At 43.4% G+C, this 15,940-nt stretch overlaps 1 protein-coding gene across 2 annotated transcripts in view; it reads right to left on the bottom strand.

The window, feature by feature from the left end:
• The window catches only part of Erich2 (glutamate rich 2), a 34,054-nt gene that overhangs the window by 1,855 nt on the left and 16,259 nt on the right, over positions 1 to 15,940 (bottom strand). For both annotated transcript variants that reach the window (XM_032903461.1, XM_032903462.1), the window contains 4 exons: positions 14,938 to 15,030; positions 10,863 to 10,996; positions 8,142 to 8,323; positions 2,820 to 2,877 (listed from right to left, as the gene is read on the bottom strand). In XM_032903461.1, coding sequence (XP_032759352.1) covers positions 2,820 to 2,877; positions 8,142 to 8,323; positions 10,863 to 10,996; positions 14,938 to 15,030 — 467 coding nt within the window. The remainder of the gene's footprint in view (positions 1 to 2,819; positions 2,878 to 8,141; positions 8,324 to 10,862; positions 10,997 to 14,937; positions 15,031 to 15,940) is intronic.

The following is a 15,940-nucleotide window of genomic DNA, read 5'->3' as shown; positions in this document are numbered from 1 at the left end:
ACAACACATCACGTGGTCATCTGAGAACAAAGGAAACGCTCCACTTCTTTCTGGAGTTTTATGGGTTAAATGATGTTCTCCCGAATTTCCTACCTCCTATCTGAAGAACACAACCTCTTCAGCACAGCTTCCTTCCCAGGCCGAGATAGCTCCTCTTTGAGAAGAAATTCTCCAAAGGGCAACAGTCTTGCAAATGACAACTTGAGTGACTGCTAACCCTGCTCCTGCTCCAACCACACCCACCCAGTGCCTACATAAAGGTCCTGTCTATCCCAAAAGAGTAGCTTTCTCCCTTGTACCAACCCTTCCATGACATAAGTGCCAATGTTTCAAATAGGGAAACGATGGTATTTCTTTTTCTTCATTCTGACAGCTTTCACCCCTAGTCTGTATCTGGCCTCTGACACTTCTATGTCCTCTCCTCTCCATGCCCTGCCCCCACTTTTTAAAGTAATATTCCCTTTTGCTGATTCTTGCTGTACCTGTGTCACTTCTGTTGGGCTTGTAGACATGCTACCAATATCCTAGAGCCACAGTTCCTTTTCAGAGTCACCCTATACTTTCAAAACTCTATAGATCACCCTCTGTCTCTTTCCCACCAGCCTCGAGGATTATTCCTGTTTCTTTCCAGTCACCTCTTCACGCTATCTTGGTGGCCCCCCAGGGGGCACTGAAACACCAATTGTGCTATTTGTGTGTGTGTGTGTGTGTGTCTGTCTGTCTGTCTGTCTGTCTGTGTATATGTGATAATTGTGAATGGTTCAAGGCTCCATTGGGGAAATGATCCCTTGGCTTTCGTCTCAATACCCCAAGCCGGTGACTATTTTTGATGTGGCTAACATCATCAGTCTGAGCTGGACTATGGGCCTGCTCAAAAATTCCTTTCAAGGACATCAGGTGTCCTCTGAACCAATATCTTCTTGTAAAACTCTACTTCTTTCTATATTTTAAGTTAGACTAAAATATGCTTATCATCAGATTTCTGTGAGGCAAACACCCTCTGTAGAGCCTGTTCCTTGCACGCCCATTTCTTAATGTGTATTTGGGAAACTAGGTCAGTTGAGGAGGTAAAGTTTACATGGAGGAGTAAACACAGGATTTACCGAACCATTCACATATTTGGATTATGGCTTTCCAAACTTATTTGATGATGGGTCCTTTCTGGTGAAGCATGCTAACAATTCTTAGGACACATTAGGAACTTTCCTGTGGGGATCAGGATTATCTCCTGGGCTCAAATGAGATCAGCTATTCCTGTGCTTCAAAAGACACAAAGAGCAAAGGTGGACAGAGGAGTTGGAAACACAGCAAATGCCGGCTGAGAGCTGGGAAATTTCAAAATCATTAAAGAAATGCTGTAAAGTTGTAAAGTGGAATCTCTGAAATTCTCTCCCTGGATAGTTTTGGCAGCAGACTGGACATGGGGAAGGAGGGTATACAACCCCTAAAACAGGTCAACAGAGTACGCCTAGAACAAAGCACAGAACTAAAATGTAAGAATGTACTTATTTTTATCCTATGTGCATGGGTGTTTGCCTGCACGTAAGTCTGTGCGAGGGAGTCTGAGAACCTGGAGCTGAAGTTACAGACAGGTGTGAGCTGCCTTGTGGTTGCTGGGAATTGAACCTGGGTCCTCCGGAAGAGCAGCCAGTGTTTAACTGCTGAGTCATCTCTCTAGCCCCCAGATCTAAAGTTTAAAACTCAAGGCCAAGTCAAAGATACATGTTAGGCAATAGTATTATTATTATTATTACTATTAAATTATTCATTATTTTATTATTAATTTTGTCTGTTAACTGGAGACCCAAGAAAAGGAGACTGACCAGCTAGGGCAGATATGGTATGTGAAAAGGTAATGACCAAGAAAATTCTGAACTTGATAAAACTATCAAGCACAGATTTAAGAAAGTCAGTAAAGCACCCATTGCTTGGACATCAAGAAAACCACAATGATTCTGAGTAATTCTAACCACCAACCACCAGCTAGAAAGATGAGGTAGACCCTATCTCTCCTCTGATCAGACGCTTCCAGTGTTTTCCACCTACCACAGGGAAAACGGTCCTTCAGCTGGGGAAAGGTCGGTGATGCCCTCTCAGCCCATGCCCATGTCGTGTCTCTGGCTTGCATGCTAGCACATGCCTCTTGCCCAGTTCGATCCACACTGGTTTGTGTTGCTGCCTCAGGCCCCTCCGCTCTCGGCACATCCACGGTTCATCCTGCTCTGTGCCTTGTTCCTCCATATGCCTACCTTCTGACTTCCTACATTTCAGTTCTGTGCTCAAGTTCTGAATGAAGCCTTCCAGGCCATCCCATGGAAACTGACCTTCTAGTACCTTCTCCTCCTCTTCCTTACTTTGGCTTTCTCCATAGCGCCTATCAGTCATGACACACCATTTACTTATTACTTTATTGTTTGTCCATCACTAGACATGGCTGTGGGGTTGGTTTCGGTAGACTGCTGACTTTCCAGGGTCTCACACAGTGCTGAACATTTGTGGAATAAACACATGTTCAGTTAATATGGACTCCTGGGCCACCTGACTCTACTCTGAAACTAGCAGCATAAAGCGATTTACTGTCTCCTGTCATGAAGATTCTGCTTTCCAGGACGGCATCAGTCTGTCTACATCAATTTAATACACAGAGGTGCTCTAGGAGTCCCAGTGAGTTCACAGATCAACTGAACTCATTTATGCTAAAGGATCTCTGAGACATTGGCAGAGAATTTACTAGACTGGGATGGTCAAGCCATTTGCATGTTATGGGCTCTGTTCTAGAAGCGAGGGGAGCTGGAGAAGGTATAGTGTTTTGTACTTACTCATCTGACATAACTTTTTTGCCAGCTGGTAGTCTCGACCCATTTCTGCTCTCAGGAACTGGAAAACAAATTCTTCAGATAAGTGATTTTAAGACAAAATTTAAACAAACTCCCTTAAAAAATACTGATTAGTGACTAGTTATTCTGCTTTTGTTTTATTTTATTTTTTGAGACAGGGTTTCTCTGTGTATCCCTGGCTGTCCTGTAACCTGCTCTGTACGTCAGGGTGGACTCAAACTCACAGAGATCTGCCTTTCTCTGCCTCCTGAGTGACTGGGATCAAAGGGAAGTGCCCATCTTACCCTACAGCTATTCTGCTTTTAACATTTGCTCATTTCTCTATGGTTGAGTCTGTAGTCAGTCAACTAACCACTTATGTATTTTTATATTTTAAGATTTTTGTTTTTATTCATGCACGTGCATGCCTGCGTGCCTGAGTGCATGCGTGCATGTGTGTGTATGTGTGTGTGTGTGTGTATGTGTATGTGTGTGTGTGTATGTGTGTGTATGTGTGTGTGCGTGTGTACCATGTGAATGCCTAGTGCCCACAGAAGAGGGCATCACCCTAGAAGTGGGGTTACAGATGCATTTGAGCAGCCCTGTGGGTGCAGGAAAGTAAACCCAGGTCCTCTGCAGGAACAGCCAATGCTTTTAGTCAAGAAGCCAACAAACTCCTTTCAGGCATTTTTTTTAGCACCCCCCCCTTCAGACATTTTTAAACGTAAATGAGCACATATACACATGTATAACAGTTATGTGCATATGTATTAAGATCATTCAGAAACTTAAACTGATCACTCTCTGGCACTGAATAGTCTACTTGCTATTTGGGAACAGAAGTTGATTCAGGGCCTTATATGGACTGAGCATGTCTTCTACCATCCAGCTGACATCCCTAGACCTGAACAGTCTCTCTTCAAAGTTTTCCTAACTTAGGGTATAATTTTACTAGAATAACATTGTATTGTGTGATGGTTTGTATATGCTCAGCCTAGGGAATAGCACTATTAGAAGGTGTGGTCCCATTGGAGTAGGTGTATCACTGTGAGTGAGGGATACAAGACTCTCACCCTAGCTGCCTGGAAGTGAGTCTTCCACCAGCAGCCTTAAAATGAAGATGTAGAACTCTCAGCTCCTCCTGTACTATGCCTGCCTAGATGCTGCCTTGTTCCCGCCGTGATGATACTAGACTGAACCTCTGAACCTGTAAAGCCAGCCCTAATTAAATGTCCTTTATAAGACTTGCCTTGGTCATGGTGTCTGTTCACAACAGTAAAACCCTTTCTTCCCCAACTTGCTTCTTGGTCATGATGTTTTATGCAGGAATAGAAACCCTGACTAAAACAAATTGGTACCAGGAGTGGGGTATTCATGTGTCAACCTGACCATGTTTTGGGGGAGGACTGTAGAAGGGACTTTGGAACTTTGGGCTAGAAGAGCTATTAGGTGTTAAGAGCTCTGTGGAATGATCTATAAGAGCTTGGAAGATAACGTTGAAAACAATGCAAACGATGGAGGCCTGACTTGTGACATTTCAGAGGGAAGATTAAAGACTCTTATCAGGACCACTGCTGTTTTGATTGTGAAGATTCTGTGATTTTGGTTATCTGGGGCTGAGTAATCAGCTGTGATTAACAAGATACCAGAACTACTAAATGGAAACCTTTGCATTACTGGGACTTTGGATGCTGGTTATCTGTAACTAAGAAATTAGTGGTGATTAAGAAGGGGCCAAAATCATTGAGTGAAATCTTCTGGGAAGTGTTTTCTGAGAGCAGAAAGAAGCTGTATTCCAGAGATAGCCAAGGTTGTACCTTGTGCTGTGAGTGTACTTGGTAATGTGTAAGAGTCACCCAGGTGGTACTGGTTTTGAAGGCATGAAGGGGTCATGAAGAGCCGCTGAGGCTTTGCACTGTGAGAGGCCATGGAAGGCCATCGGTGAAGGTGCAGCCTCAGTTAGAATCAATGACCCAAGACTGAAGGGGATATGCAAAGAAAAGTTGAGGCTTGGCACCATGAAGAGAGCCTATGAGAGGTTATTGGTGAAGCCTAGTGGCAGCAGAAGGCAGCAGTGTTTTGGAGATGTCGGCATCATGAGATGAGCACCAAGAACAGCAGCAGCAGCAGCAGCAGCAGTGGAGGACAGGCAGCTGGAGCCCAGAAGACAAGGTGTGTGCTACAAAAGGCAGAGCTGAAAAAGTGACCCAAGCTCCTGGAGAAGCCCAGAAAATCGTGGGTGGACCCCAGACAGTGGACAGTTAGTTTGATTTTGCTTTTGATTGTGACTGTGCTCTGATATTTTCCCTCTTGAAGGAACAAAGTATTTTAGTGGAGCCCACAGTTAAGAGGCTTTGAATTGAAAATAGACTTTGAATTTTAAAAGAGATTGGATATTTTAAAGGGATTGAAATTTTAATATGTAAGAATTTATAAAGACTGGGGCTTTTAAAGTTATTTAGATCTTGGGGATGAAAAAGAAAGTAAGGGTTGAGGCTTAATAGTGATGTGTTTGTGTGCCAAGTTGACCAGGGGTCAATTGTACTGGCTGGGTTTGCGTGTCAACTTGACATAGTTGGAGTTATCACAGAGAAAGGAGCCTCAGTTGAGGAAATGCCTCCAAGAAATCTAGTTGTAAGGCATTTTCTCAACTAGTGATCAATGGGGGTAGGGCACAGCTCATTGTGGGTGGTGCCATCCCTGGGCTGGTGGTCCTGGGTTCTACAAGAAAGTGAGCTGAGCAAGGCAGGGGAAGCAAGCCAGTAAGTAACATCCCTCCATGGCCTCTGCATCAGCTCCTGCTTCCTGACCTGCTTGAGTTCCAGTCCTGACTTCCTTTGATGATGTGGAAGTGTAAGCTGAATAAACCCTTTCCTCCCCAACTTGCTTCTTGGTCATGATGTTTTGTGCAGGAATAGAAACCCTGACTAAGACAAATTGAGATATTTAAACTGGAAGCTGTAACATTGAAGTTGCCTTGGAGACCCCAAGATGTTCTAGATGCCAGAGCTGTGGGCTATTTGCTCATGGGAGTGGAACCAGAGCAGGGGAAAGAAGTTTGTTGCAGTCAACAAAGATGAAAAAGAAGTTGGAGATCTGAAGACTGCCATGGAGATGCAGAGTGTGGAGTTTGCCCAGCTGGTTTCCTGTCTTGCTTTGGGGATAACAGTTAAGTGATTGGATGAATCTCAGAAGACACTTTGAACTTTGGATTTTTAACATTGTTGAGATAGACTATGGGGACTTTGGAAGTTGGACTAAATGTATTTTGCATTTTGCTATGTTTAGGTATGGCCCCCATAGACTCATATGTTTGACCAAGCCTATGGGGGCCAGGGAGTGGAATGTGATGGTCTGTATATGCTCAGTCTAGGGAATGGCACTATTAGAAGGTGTGGCCCCAATGGAGCAGGTGTGTCACTGTGGGTGTTGGCTACAAGACCCTCACCCTAGCTGCCTGGAGGTGAGTCTTTCTTTAGCTGCCTTCAGATGAAGAGGTAGAACTCTCAGCTCCTCCTGTACTATGCCTGCCTGGATGCTGCCATGCTCCTGCCTTGATGATACTGGACTGAACCTCTGAACCTGTAAGCCAGTCCTAATTAAATGTCCTTTATAAGACTTGCCTTGGTCATGGTGTCTGTTCACAGCAGTAAAACCTTCTCCTCCCCAACTTGTTTCTTGGTCACGATGTTTTGTGCAGGAATAGAAACCCTAACTAAGACATATTGTTAGCTCTTTAATTTGCTTCTAATACACAAAACACCCTACTATCTGATGGCAGTCCTTCTTTGTGTAAGACAGCTTTTGAACTACATACAAGCACAGGGATCTATCTACAAGAGTGAAGTCCCCTGCACAATGAGGAGCTATTTTCCTCTCACTCCCACACTTGGGAAAAAGAACCATTTACCAATTTAGGAAGTAGGTCTTTAACGTTTTTCTCAGGTTCTATCCTAAGGTTTATAAACACTTCTTTCCTAGGCCGGTGATATGGCTACCCGGCTGGTTAAGGTGCTTGTTACCAAGCCTGATGGTCTGAGTTCAGATCCCAGGACCCACATGTGCGTGCTGAAACAGACACACCCACCTCCCACTAAGCAAATAAAAGAAAAATGTAATTAAAAGCTTTGTAATGTAATGTAAACAGAACTCATTGAGAAATGTTTCTGCTGCTTATTAATTCAAGTCCTTCTTTCCTTACATATTAACAAATGCCATAACTACTTAAAAAAATCTCTATTCTTGTCCAAGGTTTAGATTTTAATTTAATTTTGCACTTATTTTATTATGTGAGTGCCTGCATGTACATATGAGTTTCATGTGTGCGTCAGATGTCCACAGAGGCCGGAACTGGGTATCAGAGACCCTGGAAGTCACAGGCAGTTGTGAGCTGTCAGAAAGGTGAGCACACGCAGGATCCAAACTCAGGTCTGCAGCAAGAGCAGTCAGTGCTTCAGCTGCTGAGCCCTCCAGCCCCACTATTTTTAATTTCCTTTCCTTTTTATAGCTACTTTATTTTAAAATGTACTTTATTTCCCTTTCTCCCTTTCCTTCCTTCCTTGCTTCTTTCCTTCCTTTCTCTTTCCTTTCCTTTCCATTCCATTCTCTCTCTCTTTCTCTCTCTCTCTCTCTCTCTCTCTCTCTCTCTCTCTCTCTCTGACACAAGGTCTCGAGTATCCCAGGCTGGCCTCAAACTCTAGCTAAGGATGACTCTGAACCTTTTGTTCTACCCCACCCCCCAACCCCACCACCATGGGGATCATAGGTGTGTGCTATTAGGCCTACAATTTTCTGCCTTGTCTTTAATTATGATATACATTGGTTTATCTGCCCATTTTCAAATATCTAGCACTTGATCTATTAACTTTTCTTTGATTTTAAGTCAATTCTTCAGTTCTTGCTTGTAATTTTTCCAGTTTCTGATGTTAATATTTAATGAACACTTTTAATTGCCAATAAGCCATTTAGAACTAAGTTCTGAGGGCTGGACAGAGGGTTCAGTACTAGCTTCATAGTTATATGGACCAGAATTCTGATCCAAGCACTTGTAAAACCAGCCATGAGTTCTGTCCACACCCGAGACCCTGGCTCTGGGTCTGGTTGGGGTAAGATGGAGACAGAAGGATTTTTAGGGCTTGCTGGCTTCCAGCTAAATCAAGATAATGTAAGTCCCAGGTTTAGGGAAGGTTGTGCCACAAAACAATAGGCTAATTTTAAAATAATTAATACGTATGGATTCATCTCCTCTAGCTGAGAAGACTGTGTCCTGTTTAACCATCTCGGTGTGTGTATGCCTCCAGTTACAATGCACATGCACAGACTTACTTCTGCCATTAGCTCCAGTGGGGCTCGAGTCTCCTTCTTAGCGGGGCCTTCGTCGTCTTCGTTGTTGCTGTCCTCTTCGCCATCACCATCCGTTGAGTCTGACAAGTTCTCCTCAATGTCTTCAAGGCAATACTCACTAGGTTTCTCTTGCTTTGCAAGGACCAAATCCTTGTTCACTTCACCTTAAATGGAACACGCATAACCAACAAACAATGGAAAGTTTAGGTGTTAAACTGGACCAGATCCTATGAGCATCCGTGAGACTGACATGTTAATAAAAACAGTCGGCGCACAAAATAATCATCACTCCTCCCGTCTGTATGCATATTAGGTCTTTACTTCTATCAACTTCCCAATGAGATAATTAGTGTTTCTTGTATTTATTTACTTAAATTTTAATATGGGGGGTTATTCAGACAAGGTTTCTTTAAAATCTTTTAAATTTAATTTAATCTTATGTGCACTGGTGTTCTGCCTGCACCTATATTCGTGTGAGGATGTCTGACCCGTGAAACTGTAGTTACAGTCGTGAGATGCTCTGTGGGTGCTGGGAATTGAACCCAGGTCCTCTGCAGGAACAGTTAAGAGTCAGTGCTCTTTACTGCTGAGCACTGCTCCGGCTGGGCAGTGTTTCTGTCCCTATCTACTGATGAAGAGACTGGGGGCACAGAAATCAAACAACCCCATATTAAATGGCAACCTCATCAGTCTGGGAGTAAGTCTGGCTGGAGTTAATACTCCTACTGACATTCTGTATTATTCTTTCCTAAAGTACATTAAAATGTACTATTAGGGCAATTTAAAAGAATATTTACTTCGTTTCTTCTAGTGTGGGCCTCTGGGAAGCAGTATGAACTGTGCCTTTGGCTTTGTGTAGTCCTTCATACTGAACTCATCAGACACAGCCCCTTCTCAGAGGTTTCTGAGTGTCTATAAAGTCTCTTCTTCAATGGGATCATGGCCATGAGGTACGATAAATGACATATAAACACGTATATGAAAAAGGAAAAGAAGACACTCAGGGGAGAGCACCAGAGAAGACAGGCTGGCAAAACATGGACAAGGGGTGGCGGGGGAGGACAGTGACTCTAAACTGAATGGCCGTTGTGAAAGTGGAGAGTGGATCTTAAGGGTCCCATCTACCTGCTTTTGTCTCGTCCACAGTCTCCATGTAATCACGCCCTCCTGAACCGCCAAAGTGCACCTGGCCTGTGCGCTACCTCACCATATTGATGTCATCAGGGGAAGGGTCATAATAGGTGATTAAGAACACCCTGTGACATCACAAGGATGGTCTCATTCGATGCAGACACTCAGCATTGTGAGGAAGCTTTCTGATCTCTGCAGCCAAAGCACTCTCTCCTGGGTGCTGCTAATGTCACCATCGCCCTCTTACACCCTCAAATTATCTTTCTTGGTGGTGGTTTATATCACTGTTTAAAATTTTTATTTTTAAAGTGATTGATAATAATTGCAACTATTCAGCTGAGTGGTGGTGGCACACACTTTTGAATCTAGCACTCGAGAGGCAGAGGCAGAGAGGGGCAGAGGCAGAGGCAGAGAGGGGCAGAGAGGCAGAGCAGAGAGGGGCAGAGAGAGGGGCAGAGGGAGAGAGGGAGAGACAGAGAGACAGAGGCAGAGGGGGAGAGGCAGAGGGGCAGAGGGGCGGGGGGCGGGGGGAGGGGGAGGGGGGGAGAGGCAGAGAGGGGGAGAGGGGCAGAGAGGGGCAGAGGGGCAAAGAGGGGGAGAGAGGGGGCAGAGGGGCAGAGAGGGGGCAGAGACAGAGGGGGGAGAGGGGCAGAGAGGGGCAGAGAGGGGCAGAGGGGCAGAGGGGCAGAGAGAGGCAGAGGCAGGTGGATCTCTGAGTTCAAGGTCAGCCTGGTCTAGAGAGTAGGTTCCAGGACAGTCAGAGCTCTACAGAAAGACCCTGTCGTGGAACCATGTAATGTTTTGATGAATGCATAAATTTTGTAATGTTTAAAGCAGGTTAAATACGCCTCATCAAATGTATCACTTCCTCATGGCAAAAACAAACTCCATCTGTCTAATTTTTTGAAACATATATTTTTCTTGTCTCTAGTCATCCTACTGTTTAACAACACATCAGATTTCTAACTCCTATATCTAACCTGCACTGGCCGTTTTCCTCAGCACTCCTTTCTCCCTGCTCTCTGCCTAGTCTCTGGTTACCACCTCTCCAGTCTTTTAACTTTTGGTCCCACTAATAAGAGCCCTTTGGCAAGGTCTTTCTCCGCGTGTCTTGTTTCGTGAAATGTAAAAATCTCCAGTTACATCATGTGGTAAGACAGGATTTCCTTTATCTTTAACACTCGACAGTATTTCTCTCCTTTGTATCTATTCTTCAACGCTTACTTTGTAAGAACCATCTCTGTCTAGGGGATGAACATCCTAAGAGAAAGGTCAGTGTCTGTTTGACAACTGGATCCGGTTTTTAGGCTGGTATCTAGTATGATAACTTGTTAAGTTTTCATATTATTTTAATCCATTCTAGGATTTAACACCCTGTAATGTTTATCTTATATAATATATAGCCACAGATGTCCTATCTGGCTGTATATCAAATAATCCAGTATATTACACATCGTGCTTCCTTTGACCTTAGAGCAACAGCGCTGTCAACTCATGTCCATAGGTCGTGGACAGTGAGCTGAAACAGAAGCCACAATTACTCAGTTCAGTAAGACTAATGCTATTTGTTACCTGAGTTTTCTTTTAGGAAGGAAGAGGACCACAGGTCGAACTGCCGGTATGTTTCAATACTCCTTGAAGAGGGTCTGTTTTCACTGCTTTTCAAGGAGACTTTATCTTCAATCTTCTTTGAAGAGGTTTCTTTTCTAACCATTAAAGCAGACAGTAAAATGTCTTAGTTGTGGTGATCTTCATGTTTTATAAAGGTTCTCAAAACACACATGCATACTAGGCCTCAAAGAAAATCAGAATATAATATACCAAAAACATAGACTTAAATAGAATGTTGGCTCTTTGGAAAAGCATAATTTTTATTGCTTATAAAAAACCATTTCTGCTAGGTATCTGACATTTAACAAGTCATAGAATCTTTTTAGAGTTCCAACACACAGCACATATGAGTATCATTTAGGAAAATATTTATGGTTTGTCATGATGTGGTGACAGAAAACCAAAAACCTGGCCTCGAATGGCTTTTGAAGTCTGTAAATAGATGCCTGCTCTTGCTGAATGCTATAATCGTAGTAAGGTTCCAACACTAAGATTAACCCTACAGTCATAAAACAGCTTAGCTTTCACATTGGAAATTTCATCTCAATCAATGGCACATGGAGAAAAAGCATCCTGGATGCAGCACTCCAGGCACAGGGAAACCCAGCTATGGTGGTGAGAATGATCCAAACCCCTTTGCAGAGAGCTAAGGATCTTTCAGTGTCAGCCAGGTATGGGCCATACACCTTTAGTCCCAGCACTTGGGAGGCAGAGGCAGTTGGGTCTCTGTGAGTTCGAGGCCAGCCTGGTCTACAGTTTGAGTTCCAGGACAGGAAGGGCTACACAGAGAAACCCTGTTTTAAAACAAACAAACAAACAAACAAACACAATAACCCAATGTTTTATTGTGTCTCTTTTGAAAAAAAATCAGCTTCTAGTTTCATAAAAAGATACAAAATGATAAAATTATGGTGGTTTTGCCCTTTCAAAGAAGACTAAAGTCTAAATAATCACCATCATCAGCCATCTTGGGTTCTGCTGTTTTCCTTCTTTTTATATTCCTTTTTGCATGTTAAGTGTGTGGTCATGTGTCATGTCATGTATGTGGAGGTCAGAGGACAATAGTTTTAGAAGCTGGTTCTCTCCACCATTTAAGTCTTGGAGATCACACTAAAGAAATCAGACTGGGTGGCAAGCTCCTTTTTGCCTTCTGCTCCCTCTTGCTAGCCCTTGGATTTTAACTTTACAAATGAGGCAACCAGCTTGTTACATTCCTTTGTAGAGACAATAATGGAGCTTTTGTTTCCCTAGAACATTTGACTAAGCTATCCCATTCTTGGTTGTCCATCCCGAAAAATTTAAGCCAACATATCCCAATAAACAAACTTGACATCCATGTTTGTTTATTACTGGACTATTCTTCAAAGCTAGAAGTAGAACCAGTCTAATGTTCATCCATGGATATGTGATGGTTTGAATGATAGTCCCCACAGATTCAACGGTTTGAAAGTTTGGTTCCCATTTAGTGCAACTGTTTATAAGAAGGATTAGGAGGTGTGGCTTATTAGAGTAGGTCTGGCCTTGTAGGGAGAGCTGTGTCACTGGGGGTCAGTTTTGAGGTTTCAAAACCTATGCTAGATTCAGCCTTGCTCTCTCTCTGCCTAAAACTTGTAGGTCAGATGTGAGCTCTCAACTCCAGGGCTATGTGGCCTTCCTGCTGCCATACTCCTCACTCCTCATGGACTCACTCTCTGAAACTGTAAGCCAGTCCCTCAGTTAAATGCTTCTTTCCTAAGTTGCTCTCATCATGGTGTCTCTTCACAGCAACAGTAAACCTATCTAAGATGGATATGTGAAGAAAATACATGGTGCATACACACAATGAGATGTTATACACCATCAAGCTGGATGTGATGTGTGCAGCTTTAATCCCAGCACTCAGAAGGCAGAGGCAGGTGATTCTTTGAGTTGGAGGTCAACCTGGTCTATACAGTGAGTTCCAGGACAGCCTGGCTACATGGGAAACTCTGTCTCAAAGCCAAAAGAAAAACAAAACTTGTGCACCATTCAAGAAAATAAAATGGATGTATTGAAAATCATTGTGTGAAGAAAAATAAGCCCAAGACAGTATATGTTTTCTTAAATATTGTGGTGGTTTGAATATGATTGACCCATGGGAAATGGCACTATTAGGAAGTATGTCCTTATTAGAGTAAGTGTGTCCTTGTTGGAGGAAGTGTGTCATTGCCAGGGTGGGCTTTGAGGTCCTAATCAGAATAGAGCCTCCTTCTGGCTGCTTTTGGATCAAGATACAGAACTCTTGGTTCCTCCAGCGCCATGTCTGCTTTCATAATGCTATGCTTCCCATCATGACAATAATAGAACTGTAACTGTAATTATAAGCCAGTCCCAATTAAATGTTGTCCTTTATAAGAGTTGCCTTGGTCATGGTGTCTGTTCACAGTAATGAAACCCAACTTAGATAGATACAGAACCCAAATTTAAAATTGTATGTATGTGTGTGTATATGTATGCATGTATATGTATGTGTGCTTATACATGTGTTTATAGATTATGAAACTAGAAGGGAGCAAAGCAGTTCAAGAGTGGTAGGAAACAGGGTAATAGAATACATGGAAAAGAGAAGTGGAAAGGGAAGCTGACTGGGGAAAGGGAGGAAGCAAGCTGCAAGGGTGAGAGGGGAGGGGACTCACAGAACAACATATGACACGCATGTGAAGATGGCATGATGAAACCTCATACTTTGTGCACCTAGCCCCTCCCCTTTAAAGATATGAAAATGACAGCAGGAACCAACCCACATACCCCTTCTCCACACATAAAGAAGGCACATGAGACGATTTATGTTCTGACCCTTTGGTCTTCTAGTTGTGTCAGAGGAACTTTACATTGAGAGTTCAGAATCCTCAATTGCTTGGGACGGCAGGACTACAGTTAGGCTGCCATAGAATCGCTTGCCAAAACTTACATATGGTCATATCAACTCTAGGAAAAGGGCTCTCATGCCTTTCTCTTCACTAAATGACAGAATTTTGTTGACTTTTAGATGCCAATAATATAAGACATTGTTCTATGTACTGCATTGCTAAAGCCGGCGTAACTAAAGTCACTATGGTATGGTATGGTATGGTATGGTATGGTATGGTATGGTATGGTATGGTACTCTGTGAACTAGGATGTCTGCAGATCCATTAACTTATATCCCTAAATAGGGGAGTTAGCCAGAACACTTCCGAGGATTGGAGTAGTTGAAAATGTTCTGATTAACCTAAACACATGGAGGCAGGTGACAAGGTCACTGTCCTCTGGAAGGACATAACTAGCTATTGTTGCAAGCTGCAACCAAGAATACCCATGACCAAAGCCTGCCTGAGGGCTGACCCAATCAGTTAACAGTAAAGCACAGAGCCCTTTTCTTCTCACTTTCTGTACAGTCTACAATGTAGACACTAAGAATCACAAGCCGTACACTCAACCTTTTCTCCAACTAAAAACTGCTGCTTTAGCAGGATGTGGCGGCTCGTGTCTGTAATCCCAGCACTTGGGAGGCAGAGGCAGACAGATCTCTGTGAGTTAGAGGCCAGCCTGATCTACAGAGTGAGTTCCTGGACGACCCAGGCTACCTGGTGAGACCCTGTCTCCAGGCCTTCTTCTAAAAACCAAACAAAAAACCCCACTAACTTCCCTTTGAGATGGTGATGTTCTAACTCTTAGCTACTTAAGAAATCAGTGAAGAGACTCATTGCTTTCACAACAGCGAGGATGGAGGGAAGAGAGCCAATTTTACTGTATGTACCAACATCTTGGATGTGAAGGTATTAAATTAAGTAGTTTTGGAAGCTACGAAATTACTCAGATTAGATAGTCTGGCAGAATGTGGCTATGCTGAAGAGTAAATATCCTAGAATTTAGTATTTTTCTTAGTTTTAAAGACTCTATCTGGCAGATTTAGAAAATGTCCCCCAATTGCTATTAGAATTAGTGGTATTTTCAGAAAACTTACAATTTAGATTTCATCTTAAATGACTTATATTAATCAACTATAGGTCAGAACCCAAAACTGTTGAAATCTTACCTTGCTGAGAACACAGTAGTTCCACCCGAGATCTGTGTTGGAGAAGTACAAAGCTTGCTGGACAATCTTGGTCTCCGTCCAAAGGAGGATTTCCTTAAAAGTGAAGTAGAAATGAGAAAGCAGCTTAGCATTCACTTTAGAAAAGGTGGTACAGCACACACACCATCAATCATATAACAAAACCCCAGGATACAGTTCCTTCAACTTTGGTCAAAGAACTGTGGATTTGCTTCGATCATTTCCACTGTAGCTGGGACAGGAGTGAAGACTCAGAACAAGGGGGGTGAGGTGGAGAGAGAGAGAGAGAGAGAGGAGAGAGAGAGAGAGACAGAGAGAGAGAGAGAGAGAGAGACAGACAGACAGAGAGAGAGAGAGACAGAGAGAGAGAGAGAGACAGACAGAGACAGACAGAGACAGAGACAGAGACACTAGTGTTCTTTAACCTAGCACGGGTAGGGTCTTTACCTAACCAAACTGGACCTCCCAGCCAGCAGGTGGAGCCAACAGTGAGATGAGCTTGTATGGGAGGCTCCACTGAGAAATTCACTGACTTTGAATGAGTTCATCTCTGAATTTTGGTCCCTACAGTTTTCCATTTTTACTGTGATGACCTGTTGTCAAAAATTAACCTCATTTACTTTTAACTTTCTTTCGGTAAGGGACCTGGGATGGACACACCACACGCCTGTGAGGCTCACCGGGTACATTTACCAGCCTTGCTCTTGTCTCTGCATGAGCAGCACAGGGACACCTGACCACAGTGTTCCTGCAAAGGTAGTTTCAGTCCAATACAGCCAGTACTGAGCAGGGGAATGACTGTCCCTCCGATCCTCTGTCCATGTCCAGGCTGCACTGACTTCCTGGGCTATGTCTCCCTTGGGATGTGGATCACCCCTACTTCAGGCCCAGCCCTGCTTAGCATCATCTACAAACACTGGCTATGAGGATTAGTTCCCATTACTGTCTACAACCATACCAGGCCTAAGCTACACGATCTCCTCTG

The sequence above is a fragment of the Rattus rattus genome, chromosome 5, assembly GCF_011064425.1.
Source record: "Rattus rattus isolate New Zealand chromosome 5, Rrattus_CSIRO_v1, whole genome shotgun sequence".
NCBI lineage: Eukaryota > Metazoa > Chordata > Mammalia > Rodentia > Muridae > Rattus > Rattus rattus.
This window is presented reverse-complemented; position numbering and strand designations above follow the sequence as displayed.